General features: G+C 38.2%; 1 protein-coding gene across 5 annotated transcripts in view; it reads left to right on the forward strand.

Moving 5' to 3' along the window:
• LOC117402512 (monofunctional C1-tetrahydrofolate synthase, mitochondrial-like) overlaps positions 1–25,170 on the forward strand; it is a 114,442-nt gene that overhangs the window by 83,729 nt on the left and 5,543 nt on the right. For all 5 annotated transcript variants that reach the window (XM_034003732.3, XM_059024123.1, XM_059024124.1 and 2 more), the window contains one exon: positions 22,703–22,811. In XM_034003732.3, coding sequence (XP_033859623.3) covers positions 22,703–22,792 — 90 coding nt within the window. In that variant the 3' untranslated portion in view covers positions 22,793–22,811. The remainder of the gene's footprint in view (positions 1–22,702; positions 22,812–25,170) is intronic.

A 25,170-nucleotide genomic window follows, 5' to 3' on the forward strand; every position in this document is an offset into this window, starting at 1 on the left:
CCACCTCAGCCACTGACTCATTGTGTGACCCTGAGCAAGTCACTTAACCTCCTTGTGCTCCGTCTTTCGGGTGAGACGTAATTGTAAGTGACTCTGCAGCTGATGCATAGTTCACACACCCTAGTCTCTGTAAGTCGCCTTGGATAAAGGCGTCTGCTAAATAAACAAATAATAATAATAATAATAATTGACTTTGAGTCCTTTAAAAATACAGTCAACCTCAGTTAACTCAACATCCTATTTTAGTTAAATGTACATTATACAGAATTAACTTGGTGAACAAAAACAATAATAAACAACTTTTTCGCTTCTCACTCATTGTGAACTGATACTGTAACCAGCTGCACTTGGTAGTTGAATGAATGAATGAATGAATGAATGAACGATCCGTTTCCAGTAAGAGGTCAGTCAAGTGAAACAAGAGGAGTTGTGGTCAGAGCTGTAAAAAAAAAAAAATACAACGCAAACTGAATGCTGAATGTGAAACAATTGAGTTTAAAGGTAAGGTATCCTGTTTCTGATACATGCTGCAACTGCAAAAATGAAAGGTCCTAATGCTAGGGATACATGATATGTACAATACAGCTTTATGCTGTTTGTCTTGAGACTGCAGTGGAAGTTCAATGGCAGCCAAAATTTTCACAGCTTCCTTGATGTGAAATTTTCCAGGAGCCCTTCACCACTAGGGAGATATATCTTCCAGGACTTGCTGACCAGAGGAACAATTCAGAATTCTTTCTGTGTGGTGCAGTACAACTGTAAACACTGTCTTCCTTGTGAATAATAGCACCCTGAGTAAACTGTGTACTCTGTGCAGCAAGTGTTTATTTAGCTGCTTCACTCCTCCAGAATTTTTCGAAGGAACCTCTGGCACACTACATGTTGGAGTTTTTTCTTCAGTTAGGTTGAGTGTGATGGGGTTTGTGAACCGGAATGATCAGCCTTTTTGTCGGATGTTCTCTAATATTTGGGAAAAATTATAATCTTTGATATTGGCTGAATGCACGGACTGCCGTTTCACTTGTTGTTCGGACAAATTAACAAAACCCATTAGAGAACCGTGTAAAATAAACACTGTTTCTGCAATCTCTCTCCATGAATATGTGATCAAATAATTTCCTTTTTGATTACTTGTCTGCATTCTAGCCAGATTTGATGCAAGGAAATGCACTTTCAAATGAAGTCATCCATGAACAGTTAGTCTGAATCTAGTTATCTTAAGATCAGTAGAAATTTAGAGTGTTTGTTTCAAGGGTGGAATTTGTTTTGAGCATGCATTTCCACTGTACTGTTCTAGTTTCAGCACCTAGCTAAGGCATTGTTAAAAGCCTGGCACTTTTTTTTGTTTGGATTACAAAATCCAAACATGACTGCTGCACAGTACACATTAGATATATAAGTATTCTTTCATTTTGAGGATCGGATCATTCATGTTGTGTCTGGAGTTTGTAACACACTTGGGGATAAATAAGATGGAGGTTGCTGCTTCAATGATAGTGTTGTTTTTTAATGATAAACTGGTATCAGTTTATCAAAAAGTGCAGTACGTACATGGTGATGGTAATGAAAGTACTGAACAATGTCAAGCCGCCTTCTGTGTTTTTTCACTAAGCAGGGTAACATCACTTTTGTTATTTCTCTGAGTGAGTTTCCACCCAGGCCCCATACTGAATAAGTGCTGGGCCCAAAGGAAATAAGAAATCAAAGACTGACTTTCTCTCCTGCTATTAATGTGAATTAATGTAATTAATGTAAAGGTGTTCCCCACTATGGAATTTATGATATGCCTTGACCGATTTCTTGGGTAGTGAAAGTTTTTTTTTAACAAGCTTTCCACCATAAAACATGCATAAGCGAATGAAGGACCCCATTTGCATCACAAAAAAAGAAACCTCCTCCAGTATAAAGACCATTTTTTAACTTGAACATGCAGAGATCCTTTGTCATATTCAAAGTTTACTGTAAATTGTTCAGATATATATCCATACCCCTTCTGTAGATTAACAATATTAAGGGAGAAAAACAACAACACTGACATCTCTGATTAGGTTGTAACATGATTCAATTATTATAAAAATAAATATGCTGAGGTATGCTTGGTTTAAAATAGAGGTATTTATATCACCTATTAAAACATGGTTTAACAGATTTGCCTAGAATTAATTACATGGCTATTTGTAAGCCCTTTTCAGACGTGTTTTTATCTTTGGTCAAATTGATCATATTATTATTATTATTATTATTATTTATTTCTTAGCAGACGCCCTTATCCAGGGCCACTTACAGTCGTAAACTAAAATACATTTCAAGAATCACAGTACAAGTATTAATACAACTAAGAGCAAGATAAATACAATGACTTTGGTTCTAGCAAGTACAAGTATATGACAAAATACGATTCAGTAACGGAACAGATAACAGTGTCAGTGATAGTTACATCAGGATATAATTAAATACAAAATACTACAGATTGAATAACACTTGACAGATTACAGTACTCTAAAGTACAGGATTAAATGCAGTAAATAGGGAGCGGATAAGAGCAAGTAAAGAGCATTAAGGAAGAGTGATAAAGTGTCCAGAGGGAAAAGAGGAGTTCTACAGGTGCTGTCTGAAGAGGTGAATCTTGAGGAGGTGCCGGAAGGTGGTCAGGGACTGGGCAGTCCTGATATCAGTGTCAAAGGCATCAGAGAAGTCGAGGAGAATTAGGACATCATAATACTATTACTTTATTTTACAGCATGTTAAAGTGCATTAGTAATGGCTGGCTTGTATTTTGCAGTGCAAAATGGATTTTCAAACAAAACTGGTCATTAATATCCTGAAAGTTGATGGCTTTATAATTGTTGCACAGTCATCTGCTGCTTTCACAATGGGATCTATCAGAGTGACCAGATGAAAATGCTCCTTGCCAAATGCTAAAGGGTTTTGAATTTTTTTTTCTTGAACTTTACTGTTACAGCAAAATTCCCAGGTCTTTTTTCCTTTTTACAGCCTAACCATGATAAGATTAATCCACCAAATTGTGATTCGTGGGACATTAAACAGAAAGGTATTTCCTTTTCTGTATTTACAAGGATAAAGTGATATTTTAAATCAAATCAAATCAAGCATATAATCCAGGATTTCCAGAACTGTACTTCAGTTCCAGATTAGAAACCGAACCTTTCTGAAATGGTTGCATAGCATAGTCTGCTTGTTTTTAATGTTTCCTCCACTGCAGACATTTTACACTGAACTACCTGCATGACTCTTCAAAAAAAGAAAATCTGGTTCTGATTTAGAATTGTGCTCTTTCTCCAAATTGAGATAGTTTTTATACGGTAATCAAAAAATAAATAATTTAATTCTTGTGAGACTAGCAAATGGTTGTTTTCTCAAGGCCTCGGTTTTAAAAACAAATTGTTTTGCTGGAACAAGTATGGAAAATGCTTGAGGCCATTGGACAATTACTTGAGGTTTCTTTATTAAAACCACATGAAGGAAATAAAAATGTGCTCTGAAGTTAATGTTACTAGCAGCCGCCTTTCACAGTTTAAGTGATTATTATTATTTATTTCTTAGCAGACGTCCTTATCCAGGGCGACTTACAATTGTAAGCAAATACATTTCAAGTGTTACAATACAAGTAATACAATAAGAGCAAGAAATACAATAACTTTTGTTCAAGTGTGACAAACCATAATTCAATAATATAGCAGATAATAGTGATAGTTACATCAGGATATGATTAAATAGTGATAGTTACATCAGGATATGATTAAATACAAAATACTACAGGTTAAACACTTGGCAGATTACAGTATTCTGAAGTACAGGATTAAATGCAGTAAAATAGGGGGCAGATAAGAGCAAAATAAAACACATTTAAATAAAGGGTGATAGTGTCCCAGGATACAAACAGAGGAGTTCTACAGGTGCTGTTTGAAGAGGTGAGTCTTAAGGAGGCGCCGGAATGTGGTCAGGGACTGGGCAGTCCTGACATCTGTAGGAAGATCGTTCCACCACTGCGGAGCAAGGGTGGAGAAGGAGCGGGCTCTGGAGGCAGGGGAGCGTAGCGGAGGTAGAGCCAGTCTTCTAGTGCAGGCGGAGCGGAGAGGTCGAGTGGGGGTGTAGGGAGAGATGAGGGTCTGCAGGTAGCTTGGTGCAGTCTGGTCAAGGCATCTGTAGGCTAGTACTACAGTCTTGAACTGGATGCGAGCGGCGTAGTGGAGTAGCGTGGGCGAAGCGAGGCAGAGAGAACACCAGGCGGGCAGCAGAGTTCTGGATGAGCTGAAGCGGATGGGTGGCGGACACAGGGAGGCCAGCCAGGAGGGAGTTGCAGTAGTCTAGGCGGGAGAGTACCAGGGCCTGGACCAGGAGCTGGGTAGCGTAGTTGGTGAGGAAGGGTCGGATTCTTCGGATGTTGCTCAGGAAGAATCGGCAAGTGCATGCCAGAGTGGAGATGTGCTGGGAATAAGAGAGGCAGGGGTCCAGGGTGACTCCAAGGTTCTTAGCGGAGGAAGAGGGAGAGAGTGTGGTAGATTCCAGAGGAACAGAGATAGAGAGATCAGAGGAGGGGGAGGAGGAGGGAAAGAAAAGGAGGTCAGATTTAGAGAGGTTGAGTTTGAGGTGATGCGAGTGCATCCAGGAGGAAATAGCAGACAGACAGGTAGAGATACGGGAGGAGATGGTGGAGTCAGAGGTGGGGAAGGAGAGGAAAATCTGAGCATCATCAGCATAGAAATGGTATGAGAAACCATAGGATGCGATGAGGGGGCCCAGGGAGCGGGTGTAGAGAGAGAACAGGAGAGGACCCAAGACTGACCCTTGGGGGACTCCAGTTAAGAGAGGGTGAGGTGTGGAGGTTGCTCCATGCCAGGTTACCTGGTAAGTGCGGTTGGAGAGGTAGGAGGAGAACCAGGCCAGAGCAGTGCCAGAGATCCCCAGGTCAGCAAGAGATGATAGTAGAATAGAGTGATCAACAGTGTCAAAGGCAGCAGAGAGGTCAAGGAGAAGCAGCTCGGGCACACTTAAGTGAGTTGGTGACAGACAGGAGGGCGGTTTCAGTGGAGTGAGCAGAGCGGAAGCCAGATTGGAGAGGGTCAGGCAGAGAGTGGTTGGACAGGAAAGCAGAGAGCTGGCGGTGTACAGTCCGCTCGAGGGTTTTGGAGAGGAAGGGTAGGAGGGAGACAGGACGGTAGCTCTGGAGGGAGGTGGGGTCGAGGGTAGGTTTTTTGAGGAGGGGAGTGATAGTTTTATACTGAGTGAATAATACTCTAGTGATGGAAGAGGAGGCTAAATCATTTGTTGTTGCCAAGTAAAACGCTATGACAGAAAAAAGCAATGATAAAAAAATAAAGTAACATATACACAGGAAACAGTGGTGGTGGTGGGAAGCCTCTGGTTAGGGTGCTGGCTTTGTTGTCTGGTAGGGGGTAAAGTTGCATTGGGCACTTATTCCATTAGCTCTATGCAATTATGGTACAGTACTGAGAGTAAAGCTAGAGAAAGTCCATAATGTAACGCACCCTAAATGTTTTAAAACAATTTTCCTGTACTTAGAGACTAGGGCGTATGAACTATACATCAGCTGCACAGTCACTTACAACAACGGCTCACCTGAAAGACGGAGCACAAGGAGGTGTAAGTGACTTGCTCATGGTCACACAGTGAGTCAGTGAGTAAGCCGGGATTTGAACCAGGGACCTCCTGGTTACAAGCCCTTTTCTTTAACCACCGGAACACACAGCCTCCTTCAGAATAGAGTCTGAAAGATAAATCACATACAGATGGTCTATAACAATATTTTGTTTAAAACAGCAACATGGATCAAAATTACAATTACAGATTTTTTGTAGTGTTTATTTTTTATTTTTTATGAATGTTTCCTTCATGTTTTTTTTAACAATCAGCACATTGAGTGGTCCCTGAGTGGCTCATCCAGTTAAAGCACTGCAGCAGGGAGCGCAGGATGAGTCATACAGCTTGGACAGTGCCAGTTTGCGTCCAGGCTTTGAAAGAGGCCGAACTTTGGAGGGGAATCAGAAGAGGGGGGTCACATTTGGCTCTGACGCTCCCGGGTGGGGGATGGGAAACCGGCAGGGACTCCTTACCCTCATCGCGCAACAGCGAACCCTAGTGGCCAGACATTGGGCACATTCAGAGTGGATAAAAAACAGGGCTGATCTCTGTTCTATAACAGCGATTCGGGCTTTAGGCTTGGGAGATCGGAGGACACTCACACGCCCTCAGAATGTCTGTGCTGTGGGGGGTCTTGCTATGGTGATGAGAAAAAACATTCCAAACTGGGGGGAAAAATAAATAAAAATAATTGATCACATTGCAAAATGATATATTCTTTAAAAAATGAAAGGTCACCAGTATAATTTATTGTTTTATGTACTTAAAAGTATTTTATATAACTTAGAATATACAATATAAATTAAGGTATCTATTCTAGTTGAAACTTTACAGGAACCTGAATACAAAAAAAATTGAGGTTTTCAAAAATCACCTGGTGGACAATTTATCCCTAGACAAACCTACTTTATTCTTATCTCCCCATTACTTGTGAAGGAGTGAGTGTGTGTGTTTTTTGTCTTGCCATCTACTGAATTTGCTTCACAAATAAAAGTTCACACATCAGTTGGGTTTCAAAATACTGTATATCTAGTTGCCGACACTGATCTGTTCACCTAATGTTCATGTATAAGGCAAACAGTTCCAAGCATCTTCAGCTGTACAGCAGCATGCATGTTGGCAATAGGGGGAATTACCCTTGATATATAGTAGGGTAGATGTGTAAAACAGACAAAAAAAACATTTCGCACAGCCCTACTCTGTTCATTTTTAAAGGATGAACACATTATAAATATGTTTCGTTTTATTCAGTGGTTGTAATTCGGGTTTTAGGTAGAGCAAATAGTTAGTGCTATATGTAAAAATATGGTTTTAAAAATATGACCGAAGGCAGCAATATGAAATGTTGTTTTTAATTAATATTATTTTGTATTCATATGCTATTCCTATATAACTCCCTGCCAACACTGACACCACCCAGCCTTTTCCTGTTAAACAGTTACTGCAACTAAAGACTAGTTTAGCTTGGCTTTGCTTTTCATTAGAAATTATTATAGATATAATCTTGGACTGGAAAGACTTGGATTTGAAGTTAAAATTGATTTTAAAAAGTAAAAGTGAAATAAAACTGATCTGAAACAAAAACAACTATGCTATAATTACTTTCAAAATATTGAAGGTGTTTTTTCTTTTTTTTTTTTTTAAATCTTCTCTGACCAAAGTAGTTGAATGGATTATCGGTTACATTTTTTTTTTTTTAAACCGCCCATGTCGTAAAAGGCCTCGGAAATCAAGAATTGATAAGGTCACGGGTCAAAATAATTCTAACTTGGGTTTGCAAACTCCCTGTAATGGAACCTCTTGATAGGAGGGTAGGTGCATACCGGCTGAATGCTTCTAAATGGCTACTGCTCTACTATGGCATCACTACCAGTCTACTTTTATAAGAGCAGAACTTTGAGCATTCACTGTTTAATATTACAGGAAATATTTGTGTTTAGCAGCAAGAGCTTTATTTGTTGATACAAGATAAACACCTTTAGGTGGAAAAGGTCAGCGCTAATGTTCTTGACACCAAAATGCAATAACTTCCCTGTGGGAGAGGGTGTTGTTTATTGGCGTGACTTGAAGTTAACCGTATACCACATCTATCAAGTAACAGTCCTGCACCAGTGATACAGAGCAAGGCCTATTTATTAGCGCTTAACACAGTCTGGACTATATACAATTTATAATATGGTATTAACTTTTTTAAATCAAATAAAAATAAGGTTTGAAAAGGTTTTCAGTGTTCAAATATTTTACTGTAGTGAAAGCCACATTTTAAAAATACAGTAGTAAGAAAAGTAGTAAGGTAAATAGTGTGCTATTCCTTTCAGGCATCTTTAAAATAAGATATTTTTTAAGTATTCATAATAAGCTTGTTTGTGGATTAGTTTCGGGATAATAGATTCCACCCAGTATAACAGACAGGGGTGTAAGTGGGACCTTCCATTACGTCAGGAAATGGTTGGGAGTTCCACGCTGCCTCAGCAGAGTGGGACTTTATGGTAAAGGAATACTGCAGCTACCAGTCTCTGCTCTAACCGAGGAGTTTAAGTGCGCCAAGGTCCGACTGGAAATGACATTAGTAGATTCATGCGACAAATGCGTAAGGGAGGCAGCACCTGTGTTGAAAACTGGAAGAAAGTGGGTGGCAAAGAAAGCCGTGGAAGATGCAAAGGCTGCCCTTCGAATCGGTGATATTATGGGGCAAGTTCAGCATGGAAGAGGGGGTCTTGGTCTCAGTTCAGCTCCTCCTACATGGCACAAGGCAACCCCAGCTCAGTGGAGGAAGCTGGTAGTCAATGAGGTGCAAAAGCAGGAGAAGAGGATGAAATGTGTAAAGGTAGTTTTCCAAGCCAAGCAAGGATAATGGATGAAATAGGAGAGTGTGGAACAACGCAAGATCGGCTGGCAAGACCTATGGACAATGGAACAGAGCAGGATCAGTTTCCTCATCAGATCAATATATGATGTTCTCCCATCACCACATAACCTAAACCTCTGGGTGGGTGAGGATCCCTCATGTCCTTTGTGTTCATCACCTGCAACATTAAGGCACATTTTGACAGGATGTAAGGTGGCTCTTAGCCAAGGACGGTTTACTTGGCGCCATGACCAGGTGCTGTGATGTTTGGCCTTAGCATTGGAAGACAAGCGTAACATGACCAATAAGTTGCCACCAGTTCCATCAAAGCATTGCACACAAAAGACAATATTCGACCGTCCAGGAGAGCAACCACCAAGAAAAGGTGTTAAAACCATGCCTCGCCCAGGACAACTGGAAGCTGCTAGAGACTGGAAAATGCTGGCAGATGTTGGTCACCGGCTTAATCCAACAGAGATTGCCACCAGTAACCTTTGACCAGACATTGTCTTGTGGTCTGGATCAGCACGCCTTGTTCATCTGGTAGAGTTAACAGTGGGAGGATGCTGTGGAGGAGGGGTATGAGAGGAAGAAACTTCAGTTTGCACAGCTAGCTGCTGAAGCTGAACAGCGAGGATGGAGAGTCCGGGTTTACCCAGTGGAGGTGGGTTGTCGAGGATTTGTGGCACACTGTACAACCCGGTTTCTCAGAGATGTCGGGTTCAGTGGTCAAGAGTTGTGTCGCACAGTGAAGAACTTATCTGAAGCAGCAACTGGCTGTGGTTGAGACGGAAAGATTCTGGCTGGGGATCTCAAGCACAATAGAAAGAAAACAACGCAGATGTACGGGTAAGTAAGCTGGGCTGAGTTGAGTGGGGGATGGAGGGGGTTGAAGCTGGGACGCCAGAATCACTGTCGAGCACCTCTTGAGGTGTCGTGGGCTAGTCGACGAAACACCGAGGATGGAAGGTGCCCACTTGACGACCCCAGAGATGTACCCTACTTAGCTCAATCCAGACGGTTGTCATGCTGATGTGCAGCATCGCAGCTGTTGTGTGTGCTAATGCTCTGGGGAGGCAAAATAAGCTGATCCCTGGAGCCAGCATTACACTTCAGCCATCAACACCAGGCAGAAGGATATCTATATCATCAGATGGAATGAAACACAAATGGATGGAGATGCAGATGGATCACATTAGTTTACTGTAAAGCTTAGTTGGTGCTTATCTTGGCAAGAGCTGAGTTCAAATCAGCATGAAGTTTTAACATCTACTCTCATGTAATGAAAATCATGTTAGTGGAGTAGTGCGCACCATCTTCACAGCACTTTTTGTTTGATGGTTTTTGTACAGTGTTTATTTTGCATTTTGTACACCGGGCCATATGTCCCACATGAGCTACCATTGCTGGTAGCGTCATATTAGGTTCCTGCCTGTACGTCTTTATGTAAATAAACCTGCATGCCTGCAGGGCGTGTCAATCCCAACCTTCCAGTCTCGGTCTCCTGTCAATCACGAAGCAATCACGCATCCACATCATTCATCATTAGTTCCTTCATTGATCGTGGGCTGTATTACGTGTGATCCGGGGATAAAAGTTTATTTTTTTATTATTTCTGTAATTTTGTCTATCATTATTGTTGGATACAGTTTTTAAAAGCACCAATAACGTACATGCTTGTTTGTTTGTTTGTTATTGGGCCTGCATGGTTTGTTAGCTCAACCCAGCATAAGTTAATACACATGTTTATATAACTGCAATGCTAAAAACACACAATCTATACATTTGTCAATAAACCTTCTGTCTAAATAACAGAGTACTTTTTTTGTGCAACAAATAAAATATGGGTGAGGAAGATCTGATTTTTAGTGAAGTGACTTGCAGTACTACAAAATCTGTGAGCGAAACAAACTACATGGAAAGCAGGTAAGATAAATCAGACATAGTAAATAATATTTTAATACTTTCCATTGTTTATACCAGGTTAGATAATTTGGGTTAAAACCAGTAGGAATATAAGCATGTAATCCTACCTGTGTTCCTGTAGTTTGTTTTGGCAAACTCAGTACTGACCATGTTAGCTAAAAATATTCTTAAATGCATTTTTCTTTTCGACACCTGAACCTATTTATAAGGTTTGAAAAACATATGTACCATGTGGTTACCAGAGTGATCAACTATTCGTTTAAATCAAAAAGCACTTAAACTTTCAGTAACATATCAATTAATATCTAAAACAAGGCTGGCATGACACTACTAGCAGAAAACATAATAAAGTTAGTGATCCTGGCTGAAGAAGTAAGAGTACATTTTGTGTAGTGCACTTGGTGTAAGATCTGATTGGTGACAGGAGAGTTAGCAGGTCTTTGTAGAGGAGTTAGAGCAGTTTATGCAGTTTATAGACTCCCAGGTGGAGTTGTGTGTGGCCCCACTAGGAGGAGAGTACAGAACCTGCAAACAGGTTTCTTGTTCTTGGGCCACAGGAACAGGTCGGATAGCAACCAGGGGGAGGAAAGTGAAGAGTTGCAGCAGGCTACAGAACAGGTCAGTAATACAGTGGAGGATAGTGTGGGTACTACTAGCAGAGGGACAGTCAGGCAGAATCATAGTGGGGGATTCAATTATAAGACATGTACAGGAAGTTTTGCAGAAGTAAACGAGTGTTATTTGTCTCCCTGGTACCAGAGTGGAACATGTGATCGACAGAGTAGATCGGGTCACAAACGGGGCTGGTACAGAACCAACAGTGATTTGTCCCTGTAGGGACAAGAGGTACTGAAAGAAAGGTTCACTGAACTTGCTGCTAGGCTTAAAGAGAAAAGGAGTCAAGTAATCTTCTCTGTGGTGCTTCCAGTTCTGAGAGCAGGGAAGGAGAGGCTTAGCAGATTCATTGGTTTAAATATGTGGTTAGAGAATAAATGCAGAAGGGAGGGTTTGGGGTTTGTAGGTCATTGGAGCACCTTACACCTTAATGATAGGGAAGCAGTTGGCATGCAGCATAGAAAGAACCTTTAGGAAGATTTAATCTAGACGGGGGTGGGTGGGAACTAAAATCTGGTTCTAATTAGGGCCAAAGTTCTAAGTCACATAGAATCAAAAATCAAATACCTGTGTCTAAATGTCAGAAGCATCAGAAATAAATAGTTAGAACTAGAAACACACATCAACTGAAAAGTATGACATTGTTGGAATCACAGAAACTGGGCTTAGTCCGGAAGATGGAGAAGATTTCCACATACTGGGGTAGAAACTATTCCAAAAAGATAGACTAGATAGGAGAGGAGGAGGTGTAGCTATGTATGTTAGGGATGGGTTGGAAGTAAAAAAAACAAACAAACAAACATTGATTTATCTGTCTACAAACCAAATCTAGTCAATTTGGGTACAGCTGTTAGGTAAAAGCAAGACATTTTTTTTTCTATTGGGGTATGTTTCAGATCCCCAGATCAGAATAGAAATTATAACACATTATTATCCGATGCATGTAGGGGCAAAAATACTAATCATGGCTGATTTCAATTTTCCCAATGTAAACTGGGAAAATCCAGTGCGAATTGGTAACGTAGAAACTGAACCGATTGATGCAGTAAATGACTGCTTCCTGACCAAGTGTGTCAAAAACCCGACAAGGGACAGAGCAATTTTAGATCTTGTGTTCATAGACAACCAGTACATGCTACATAATATAGAAGAAGTAGAACCACGGGGGTCAAGTGATCGTAACATGGTTCCATTTGAAATTACCTGGGATTCCAGGCAATAGGCTGCAGAAACCTAAGGTTTATAATTTTAGAAAGGGTGAGACAGGAACTAAGAGAAATAGACTGGGCAGAGAAATTGGAGGATATGACAGTTGAAGTTCAATGGAACAGATTTAAAGTTATAATGCAACACATGCAGGACAAGTATATAAATAAAATGAAAAAGACCAGATTTAACAAGCAGTCACCAAGATGGTTAAACAGATCAATAAAAAAAAAACTTAGGGAAAAAAAATACAGGTATGTGTGACTTGCAGGAAAGTTGGGAGAATTGGGAAGAATATAGGAGTATGCTTAAACAGGTAAATATGGACCAAAAGCATGCTCTGCTCATCAGCAGGTAGACTATACAGTAATTATCACAGGTGCTCAGTCACTAAGGTTACTTGCCCACGAAGACTTCACTATTCAGACTCCTCTGGGAACAAGAAAGTGAGAGCACTCAAAAGGCCAATTTTATTTTGTATAATCCATATTGTTCAGGGACAGGATGTTATTGTCCTTGGATAGCAAAAAAGAAATAGCCCATTGTTTTTAAATATACAATATTAACAACAGCATGTTACTGTTAAAATGGATATTAGGAAGGCCAAGAGAGCTGGAATGAATATTGCCAGTGATGCTAAACATAATCCTAAAAAAATCTTCCAATATTATAAAATAACTGTGAAAGAGGAGATTAAGGGATGAATATGAAAACAAGGTTTATGAGGAATGCAAAATATCTGGCGTATTAAACAAATATATTTTTTAAGGTTTTCACCAGAGAAGATACAAATAATATGCTGTCCATTTGCACACACACAGGTATCGAAGATTTCACCATCAGTGAAGTAGAGGTATTAAACAAGCTACAAGAGCTAAAGAGAAACACGTCACCGGGCCCAGATATGCTTTATCCACTGGCTACTATAATGAATAGTTCTGTAGAAACGGGTGAGACTGGAAGCTTGCAAATGTTGTGCCATTATTTAAAAAGGGGGATGACAGACCCAAATAATTATAGACCTATTAGTTTAACTTCTGTAACATGCAAAATGATGGAAGCAATATTAAGAGGTAAGCTTGTAGACTATTTACACAACATCAGTATTATTGGGGATAGCTAGCTTGGGTTCAGAAGAAGGAGGTCATGCTTGATTAACCTTTTTTGAGGGTGCTATAGCTAATGTAGATGGTGGCAAAGCTTATGATATAATTTATCTTGATTTTCAAATAGCCTTTGACAGAGTCCCTTGTGAAAGACTTATGAGTAAATTAAAGCCAGCAGGAAAACAGGGGAGGACATGTAATTGGATACAGAACTGGTTAATAAACAAAGCAGTAATTGTGAGAGGTGTAAAATCAGATTGGAGGGATGTACTTAGTGAGGTACTACAAGGGTCTGTACTTGGACACTTACTGTACCTCATTTATATAAATGACTTGAAGATACACATTGCAAAATTGTCAAATTTGCAGTTCATACCAAACTTGGGAGAGTACTGGACTCTGAATCAGCAGCCCACTGGGCAAATTTGTGGCAAATTCATTTTAATGTTTAGAAATGTAAAGTATTGCATATTAGGGAGTAAAAATCCATGTTATAAGTATAAAATGAACGGGTTGGAAATGGGCAAGGACTTTGAAAAGGACCTCAAGGTTATAATGGAGTCGTCATTAAAAGTATCTCATCAATGTGGTGAGGCAATTAAAAAAAGCAAATAGAATGTTAACAAATATTGCAATAAGCGTGGAATACAAGCCTAGAGAGGTTATGCTAAGATTATACAACACCCTAGTTAGACCCCACATAGAATACTGTGTGCAGTTTTGGTCACCTCACTACAAATAAGACATCATTGCTCTCGAAGGTACAGAGAAGGGCAACTAGGCTGTTCCCAGGACTTCATGACATGAGTTATAAGGACAGGTTAAAATAATTAAATCTCTTCAGCCTAGAAAAAAGAAGAGAAATAGGGGACTTGATTGAAGTCTTTAAAATCATAAATGGTACAGATAAAGTCAACCCAAGACGCTACTTCAGATTTAGCAAAGAGAGAAGAACAAGAAGGCATAAGTGGAAGCTGAGTAAAAGTAACGTTTAGAACAGGGTAGAATAACCTACCAGGTGAAGTAGTAGGATCTAAAACACTGGGAACATTAAAAAAAAAAAAAAAAAAAAAAAAAAAGACCCCCCCCCCCCCCCCCTTCGGGGAAAATAGTTTGCTAACAAGGGACGAGCTTAATGGGCTCTATTGAAATTGTGGGTTATTTTCTCCTTTTTAATATATAATAACTTTCATTTAAATCTAATAGAAGGAACATGATTAGTTATTTTAAGGTTAGTTGTTTTAATAATGTTTTTTTTTTTAAATACCTCTATGTGCTTTATCATATCTGTTATGGTAAACTTTTATAAGTAGCTTGTCAAACTTATAATCAAATTCCTTTAGATAAGCTTTAAGACTGATCATGTAGAAAACCTCATAATCTGCCTAGTGTACCAAGCTCTGTCTACCCTTTTACCCTATTTGTTTTACTTTTACTGTATTTAAATATTGTATTACATAACTTTGTATATGATGATTTGCATGCAATCACTTAAACAATAACATAAAAATCACACTCCAGCTTGAAGTCCTGAAGGCAAAAATCAATTTAACAGCATTAAAGAGATACTCATTAACCAGACCTTCATGGAATCTTACATTGTAAACACATAATTCTCGTCTCCTGAGTTCAAGTACAACCACATTTCTAAGGCACATCTGTACATGATAAGCGTATGGATGTCACTTGACAGACATAAGGTGACTAAGCTGGAATTGGAGAACGTACAGTCAAAAACAGAAAGGACAGGGTAGAACACGGTTTACATTGAATAAATCTTTTCGTTATTACGATAGACAGAAAATATCGGGCTTACCATTGCTATGACTTATCGTGTTACTAATGATGTTACATTTTCAATTAATGGCTCACTTGATATTGAAGAAGTATCTAATGCTAGAGCTTCTGGTTTATCGATATATTTTGTGTGGGCCCTCCCTCTTCAGAATACTAATAGGTGCACAAATATTGCTGCAGTCACCAGGCCAAAATCCAGATTTCATATGTGTCCTGTATTAGTGTGGAGATGGGAGAAACTGAAGTTCAGTTATAAGATCAGTAACATTACACTGCTGTTTTTGAAGTATACTGTAGTCTCCGTGTATAGGAACACCCACTAAGAGAACACTTCGCCTAAGAGAACACTATTGTGGTGAAACAGATTTTTCCCATTGTAAAGCTCTGCCTAAAGGAAAAGGAACTTCGCTTAAAAGAACACCTTGTTGGCACCACTAGTGATTTGTTCACAGCTGATACAGTACTGTTTTGTAACCTGATAACTCATTATCGTCAAACTTGAATTCAAATAGTTTATTCAGTCTTTTCGTATGTGACTTCATCGCAAGAGTGTCTTGAGGCACACTGATTGGTGATTTAGTTTGTCTGTTTCTTTTATTATTATAGTTTACTAACATACACTTGCCAATTGCATTTCTCTTTCTTTCTTTGTTCATTTCATATGTTGTGCATCATGACAAGTTCTATTTATTCATGTATTTATTTCTTTATTTATTGATTGATTTATATTGTGTCTGGTGGTCAATTCTGTCTTAAAGAACACTTTGGCAAAGAGAACACTTTGCTTGCTTCTCGAGGGGTTTCTCTTAGCCAGAGACTACTGTATTTTAGACATGACTAAGGAGCGTATAAGCAGAGTATTTATTTATTTCTTAGCAGACGCCCTTATCCAGGATGACTTACAATTGTTACACAAGATATCATTTTTTTACATACAATTACCCATTTATACAGTTGGGTTTTTACTGGAGCAATCTAGGTAAAGTACCTTGCTCAAGGGTACAGCAGCAGTGTCCCCCACTGGGGATTGAACCCACGACCCTCCAGTCAAGAGTCCAGAGCCCTACTCCACACTGCTGCCCAGTACTGCTTAATACTGTACTCTCCTTCTACTTTCTTGAATTCCATTGGAACCCAGAATTATACATTGGGCTTCTGTTTTTCAAGTTTTATTAATTTTATTTTTCTGTGCTTATTTTTAGCTATTTTGGGGTTTTATGTAAATCTTTTTTTTTGGGGCTTTATTTTTTGATATACTGTATGAAATTAGTGTTTTTGGTTACTTTCCAAAATGCTTGAGCAATTTTCTTTCTGTCAAAATATGCATAGTAGTAACTCGACAGTACTTGCACACTTAAGTTGTACCTTCTTTCCTTTGCTGTCTTCCACACCAAAATCCCTATGGTCACGGGCACATTCTTCTGGGGGTTTTGTGTGTAGGCATTTTTGTACATTTCGCCACAATTCTGTTTTAAATCCTCCGTATCTTAACTGTAATACAGCTTTAAATCCAGCTAACAAGCCTCTATCCTGATTGTAATCTCGTTTTAAATCTTGCAAGCGGAATCTCCAATAGAAATGTAGGAATGTGCTGTCACTCAGTAGTTGGGGCGGGTTTAAAGTATTCAGAACGAATCAATGATAGATGCAAGTCAGGAAGGCAGTACATTGCCCAGCAGCACTGGGAAAAGTATTTATTATTATTTTTGTAGTAGGTTTTATTTTTTAATTGAAAATTGATTAATTGTCAATTGATTAACCATTTACACAGTTTTTTCAGTGTTTTCCGGTGTTCAATGGCTAACCGTCGATTTAATTTTTTTTGTATCGGGGGGTGTTTTATAAGGAATTATCGGTTAAAACCGAAAATCAGAAGCCCTAATTATTCGTCATAGAGGCACAGTTCCTCTCTAAGGACACTGATTGATTGATGTAAAATTTCACCACCAGGATACAGTAGGTATACACCCCATTCTCAAGGATGTACCAGTGGGAACAGGCTCTCTGTTAATCACATTAATAATTGCCTTTATAATGTTGAGCAAGTACTGAGCCATATGTAATGCATATATCTAATGCTGAAACCCAATAATCCTGGGTCTTTGTGTTACTTTTATTATGTCATTTGAATGAATAATGAATGCTGCTTCTGCTCGCAATACCACTGTCTTTAGCATTTTGTATTTTTTGTTTATTGCGACTGTTACAGGATAGTTTGGGCCTTTTGTGTATTATTAAATGTTGGGTTGTAAACTAGATTTATTTTATTTGAATAAAGGACACTAAATCACATTTCACATATAAACTGATTATAAAGTAGCTATGTGGTTTGTTTTCCTTGCTGATATAGCGCCAGCTTAAATGAAAATTGTGGAGTGTGGGAAAAGCTTTCAGATAAAGTTGCAACAGGAACTGCTTTTTTTGTGAATGCTACATAATTTCGCCTTTAGTCAAACTACCTTTATTTCTAGCTAGTGCATGGATGATGTGTCTAATTGCATGTCCTTGCAAATTTATCATAGGGAGCACAAGTATGGAATTGTCCTTGATTTATAACCTGACTTTAACCTTGGGAAATACAGAAAAATGTGTTCTTGGTTTTTGTAGTTTGTAGTGATTTTTACCCTAGACTGATACCAGTGATTTACTAGGCAGTGGAACATGCACAGTGAAATTGTGCATTAGTAGTACAACATCCCTCCCCAGATGTTGCCAAAATGCTAATTTCTGAACTTCCGTGATAATGAAAGTATTGTTTTGCTTTGTATTTTTACAGCAGCTCAGATTTCTCCAGAACCTGCACTTTTTTCTTCCTAAAGAACAAAATCATTTTGCTAACATTCTAAACAGAACAAGATCTGAGATTATTGTGTAAATGTATTGATTTGTAATTATAGCACCATCTCTCACACATGACCTGCAGCAGCTGTATGACTGACCTTAAAGAAAGTGGTATCTTTAATGAATAGAGGCAGTGTCATTGATTTCCAGTGGATGATGTTGTCAGATTCAGGTTTGTAAATAGCAAAGGTTCAGTCAGTGTAAATGAGAAGATCATGGCAAACAAAATGATAATTTCTTTGTGTATCTCAAACAGAGCATGATGCACAGTGGGTTGTCTCATCAAGTTAGAATGAGGTGATCTTTTTGAAAACATGAAAAATATTCTACAAAACGAAGACCTGTTGTATTCATTAAACATCACTATAAGGGCATCCACATGACATATTTCTTTATTTAGCCCACCCAGGCTCTGCAAATAAGAGGCCACACACTGTAAAAAAAATACACTGCGTAAGAGCTGAAATAAACATACCAGGGCAGACCTTTCCCATTTCTTTCTATTACAAAACATGCTGTCCGTTTCTACACTGTCAGACTATACTAGGAGAGACATACATAATTGGATGGATTCAATAGATAACAATCCTGCAGCTATTTGTTTTTTGCGAAATATATATTATTTTGAGATGTTTTTTTACAGAGCTAGAGAACTTGAGCATTTCTTGGCTGGCCTCGATGGGAAAATCAATAGCTGACTAGCATGTTACATAAACTTTGAAGCTGTATCCGAGTTGCAGTCACGCCATCATGGGAGTCATCAGTCAGTGAGATTCATGTATTGGAAAAGTAAAGGAACTGTCATACTGTAGCAGTGTCTGTCTATACAGAAGATGCCTGTTGTTTACAACCAGCACATAACATTCCAATGCATTTGGAATTTTTTACTCTCATAGTCGGATTACCTGATTGACAGATTTATATTAACCTCTAAAAACTTATTTGAAATGTATTTAAAAAGTTAACATGTTATTCTGTTGGCAACAAGTTTGCTGCAGTTATATAAACCTGAAGGGAAGGTTTTGTCTTGTATTATCTTTTACACTAGTTTGTTGTTTTTGGAATTGCATATCAAACTAATAAACTACTCAGAACAATAATATCCTTCCTGTAGGCAGCTAAGTTGTTTCTTGCTAGTCTTACACTGCTAAATTGGTTTATTTCTCTCAGAAAAGTTGTCTTCGCATGTGAACTTGCTTCCAAATTGGCCACATTGTAACTTAAGAACATCCACTGTTTTGTTTTTACAAGTAAATTTAAAAAGTTTGACCTGGATCCAGAGCAAAGTAAACCTGGCTTATTTGCATGTAAGTGCTAATGAAGTATTACAGATGTCAAAAACTGGGATAGCATGTTCAACTGCAGTGAAGAAACAGCTGCTATCTTGTGAACATTTTGGAAGTCACCTTTTATAAACAGTATTGTTAATTTGTATTTGTAGAATTTTGGGCATTTGGTGTTTCCTGTGTCCCAGGGAACCCCTGCCAAAAAGTAATTATTTTTGCTATATCCTGGATGTTGGAATTAATTTGTAGCACAATTTGTAGCTCCGTGATTTGTAGCACATGGTCCAGAAACAAAAGATGGCACGTAAAACCAAGAATTTAGTAAAGGTATTGTTTTGCTGTAATAAATAAGTGCTTTTACACAGTTGCATGTATATTCTAGAAATGTTATAAATCTTTCCAATAACTCAAGGCTGGTTTCAAGGTAAGGTATTCATTAGGTAGTCCATAATTAGTCAAACCAGGGACTGTGAAACCACCTATTAGACCTGAAGAACAGAATTATGTAAATGCACAATAACCCGATTTGTGCTTGGGTCACTGTGGCAATGTGCCCCGCCCCTGTGTGCATATTATGTGTTGTATGTTGCGTGCGTGTGTTAATGTTGGTGTATAGTCATTGGTACACGGGATATAAACGGGTCTGTGTTTCACGTGTGATTTAAAATGTAGATTTGTATTTAGGCACGAGGAGGGCACAAATCACTTCACGCGCTGGTTAAATGTAATATGTGAGCACGGGGTTGCACAGAATTAATTCACGTGCTGGGATTCAAGTGAATAATTAATTAGTAATTGAATCCCAGCACAACAGTATATATAGATGCACATTTCTTTCACTTGGGGTTAGGTGTTCGAGAGTGGAGAACAGGAGAGAGAGAGAGAGAGGGAGAAGGAGAAGGAGAAGGAGAAGGAGAAGGAGAAGGAGAAGGAGAAGGAGAAACGTAAAGTGTTTGTTCTCACCGTGTTTGTTTGTCTCCGTGCACCGTTTGTTAAGTGTTAGTTCGTTTTGTTCGTCTATTTATTTTGGCCTCAAGTGCCGTGTCCTGTTTTGTGTTTAAAGCCTTTTATTTTCTGTTCTGTTTAATTATTAAATGCTGAGCGCGATCACGCGCTCAGCCTCATCAAAACCCCAAGTCTCTGTCGTTTTATTTCCTGGATCTGGTCTGACGCCACCCACTCCGGCCGTCTTTGTGACAGTCACCCATTGGGTTAAATGCAGGGTTATAACATTTTAAAATAAAGCATTACAGATTTAAAACCACCAGCCAGTATGTGTAGAAAGATTGACAGAGTAGGATATTGGATTCTTAAAGGACATCATGTTTTCCTGGAAGTCGATTTTCCAAAGTAAAACTCTTCTGATACTCATCATCCGTTTGGATCTCAGGAAATGGAAACATTTTCAAAAGCAGATACATTATTTGAGGCTTATAGTTGTTTTTAAGAGATTGATACCAGATTTTCAGTGCTGTAGTTATAAAGTTACATGTAGCAGCTCCCTGTTGACTCTTGTCTGCAGAGTAAATTAAATAGTATTTTCTATTAACATCTGTTATCCGATATCTTGCTGAATATAAATACCAGGTACCCTAAAAATATTTTTTCTGTAAATTGCACTGGTATTTAATTAAGGCGGTTGTCCTTTTTTATACAGTCAGCACTCCGGTACCCAGATACATGACAGTTTCACTGCTCTTGTATTAAGAATAAAATCAATCCCCATTATATAGATTTAACAAATTAATGCATTTACCCATCACACGCGATTTCTGACTCCGTCACCAGTTTTCTGATACAAAGCCCATCTCTTCAATGTTGCAATTTATTTGAATGTCCGTCGCAGCCTGTGTTTTTTTCTCTCTGCATTCAATTACTATTAATCAATAGATACATACAATAAATCTACCCGCTACCAAACCACGCCCCAGTCTTGACTGCTCATGAATACGCATGACAGTGGCAATTTCTTTATATTTTATCTTTATCTTTAATTATATCTTTGTTATATTTTACTGTATTTTGCTTTATGTTTTAATGTTTGTGTTACTGTTACAGTTAATCCTTAAACAGTTTTAGATACTGTGATGTATTTTTTTTTTAATCTGTGATCTTTAGTTGTTTTTGTGCATTTTCATTTGCAAGTTAACTGTGACATAAGGGCCTTATCGAGCATTATATTCTGCAATTTTGAATACTGACTTTGGATACTGTTTTAATTCTGGAAACTGCGTTGTTGTGGTTTTTTTTTTTTTTTTTTTTAAATTATTTTGCTAAATTGCATTACCTTTTACGTTGCATGCAGTTCTGTGCATGGGTAACATTTTGATTTAATTTTGCTGTTGGGACGTTAACGGGGAATTTTACATACTGCAACAATACGTATCCAGTCTAAAAGTACTGTATTACAGTCCATGTGTAGTCTCTTTTGGCAAGTGATATTTTCAGAATCATATGGTTCTGAATTAAAATACTACTTATGTTGAAAATATAGTACTGTACCAACAGAGTACATCTAAATGGAAGCCTACTTATTTTAAAACACAGTCTTTTCAGATATGTATTTTTGATATTGTATCTTTTTTGTGTTTCCTGGGTTGGAACGGGCCAAAATGAAATAATCAGATATGCGTCACGCTGGTTTAACTGTCACTGAAGTCAAAATTTTATAAGGTTGGATATGCGAGTGCTGACTATATAAATATATTATACCACATATGTGAGTGCTGACTGTATAAATATATTATACCACATATGTGAGTGCTGACTGTATAAATATATTATACCACATATGTGAGTGCTGACTGTATAAATATATTATACCACATATGTGAGTGCTGACTATAATATATATTATACCACATTCCCCCATGACACAAAACCACCTTTAAATGCTTCAAGAGCTTTTCTTTTTTTCAAAGGGATGTTAAATACCAAATTTATACAGATGTTGTAAATAAGTCGTTTTCACTGCTGAGACAAACTTTTAACGAGTCACTAAAGCATACTTGCATTATCTTGCATAAATACTTCTATTTTTTTATTAAGTAAAAGCGCAGACAAACCATTCATTTTTCTTGGACTGGGGACAAGCAGAATAACTCACAGGACTGATTTGATTGCTTTTTCATCTTGTATATTTCTGTCCATAAGTGTACAGTATATTGTGGTCCCTGAGTGGTTCACTTAGTACAGACACGGCCGGAGGGTGAGGGAATGTAAGTGGTAAAATCTGTGGTAAAATAATTGGGCAGTCTGAATTAAATTTAAAAAAAGTGTACAGTATACTGATTATTATTCCTTTTTTAATATTTCTTTTTACAACATCTTACCAAAGTGGCAGCTGCTTTCATTAAACAACACAGGGTGTTATTGTTCACTGTGTGAAAGGGATGGCGGGAGGTACCAGTATCACACAGGTTTTTGTAAATAAACATGCATTCTTTTTCCTACAGATGAGTACAATGCCAGGCCTTCCAACAAGACCCTGTTTCTATGACATCGACCTGGATCCTGAGACTGAGCAGATCACTGGCTTATTCTGAGTTAACCAAGACAATTAAGGTAATGTGCTACTTACAGTATTCGGCCCAGGTTTGTCTGTGTGGACAAATTATTTAGCTAATTCCTTCATCTGTTTTTTTTTTGTTTGTTTTCTGTTTTTTTTTTTTTTTGTTATGCTTGATACAGTTATTAAGCATCCCAGAGAGGCATCCTCCCACAATTTTTGGTGTTTTTTGTTTTTCACAACAGGGCCCCAAAGTGCAGAGCACAAACCCTTGCTCCTGCCTATATATTTTAAATACCTGATGTGTGTGTGTGTGTGTGTATGTATGTATGTATGTATGTATGTGTGTGTGTATATAATATATATATATATATATATATATATATATATATATATATATATATATATATATATATAATCTCAATCGCATATAGTGATCAAAACCTATACTTACCATGCTAAAATACTCAGCTTGTAAGAATCAAGCAATCTGCTTATAAGAATCATTTTGGGGCAAACTGACTACATGTGATAAGGTACTGTGTCAAGTGCAATGACGTGTACATCCAATAAAGCTGTTTTTGAATTTGAATTTGATCACATCACGCGTGATCAAATTCACGTATGCAGCATGTATACAGAATAATCCCTGGTCCGCAGCGACTCCCAGTAGAAAAAAGGAAGTCGTGCAGTTTACATGTGAGTCAACAAGGCAGGAGAAAGAAAGACGCTTTCAGGGATTCACTGATTTTAACCTCCTCCATTGCCTTGAAAAGGGGGTTAATTAAGTTGTGGATCGTGCAATGATCCGGGGAACACTGCATTGTGCAGGTATTTTGTTTTTTGTTCTCTGTTAGTGAAAATTCATTTTAACCTTTTCAGGAACAAGCATTTTCAGTAGGATTTTTATAAGGTTTTTATAAGCAATAATGGACACTGCTCTTGATTTCATTTTCTCAAAATAAATATTTATAAATAAAATAAGCTACTCATTTCGTTATTGTCAGTAATAAGGGAAAAAACATACCTGATCATTTAGTTCATGAAATAGTATATGCTTATATCCACTAATTTCTTGATATTTATAAATGTTGTAAAAATATATATATTAAAACACATGAGACAGAATAAATGTTCTAATATAATTGTAAGTCAAATACATCAGATTTACAGTGTTTCTCCTTTTTTATTCGCTCTAAACAAGTTCCTGTGATGTTTTGTTTCTGCTTTTGTCTCTGCTGGGCTGCTGTAAACTGTCTCCGCCGTTTAGACACTAAATGCCCCTCTCAGTGACGTCACACACCAAAAATAAATATCAGGAAGTGAACGTCAGTCCCTCCCCTAGCCATTAATGTGTGCTTCAAGCCTGTACTGCAAAGTATGGTGGTCCTGTAAGTCTAAAAAACGAAGAGCTTTTTTATCGTGTTTACACAATCGCGGTCCTAGAATATGGAGGGAGATCACTGTCAAAAATATTCGTATGCGTAAAAAGAATTTGTACTTGTAATTTACAGGTACAAATAAAAAATACGAGTACAAATCAAAAAGTTACGAGTACAAATCAAAAATACGAGTCCGACTCAAGAAAATCTACTGGTACAAATCACAAAGTTATGACTAAGACTCACAAAATTACGAGTTAGATAGAGCATGAAATCACTGTCAAAAATACACCATAGAGGTCACAGGACAGGTTGTTAATTGGGGAACAATCGATGAGTATTTAAAAGCACATGCGTCTAGCACCTTGCATTGCTGATAGACGGGAAGGAGTGGCTGCATGTTGGTGAAATGTGTAGGTGGAATTTTCAAAGCAGGAAATGGCACAAAGTCGCCCAACATATGGACAGTCTCTTGTCAGGCCAAGTGAAAACATTGTAGAAATAATAACACGTATGTGTTAAGGAGGGGTGTCTCTAAACAAATCTAGGTGAATCTTGCTAAAAATGCAATTGTTTTCAAAAGAGAAAGCTTTGAATAGGAAATGAACCAGAGTTTACATTATAGAGATAAAAAGTCACCACCGGAACTCTCTGGATTCCCATGATGCACCGCATCGGCGGGGACGGAAAAACGGGGGAGTTCACTATCTTGTGTATATAGAATATCTTTGCTGAGACTGAGACTGTCCATCTGTTGGGCGACTTTGTGCCATATTCCCTCTTTGAAAATTCCTCCTACACATTTCACCAACATGCAGCCACTCCTTCCCTTCTATCAACAATGCAAGGTGTTGGATGCATGCAATGTTAAATACTCATCGATTGTTGCGTAGCTTTGCATCTCCGCTCAGTGAAAAACTGAGATTGCATTGCAACTAAAAAAAAAAAAGCAAGCCACAGATGCTTACATGCAGTGTTAGTCCTGACAATAAAATACTGTACTGTAATGTCATTTACTTCAAAGGCCATTACA

Source organism: Acipenser ruthenus, chromosome 5 (assembly GCF_902713425.1).
Source record: "Acipenser ruthenus chromosome 5, fAciRut3.2 maternal haplotype, whole genome shotgun sequence".
NCBI lineage: Eukaryota > Metazoa > Chordata > Actinopteri > Acipenseriformes > Acipenseridae > Acipenser > Acipenser ruthenus.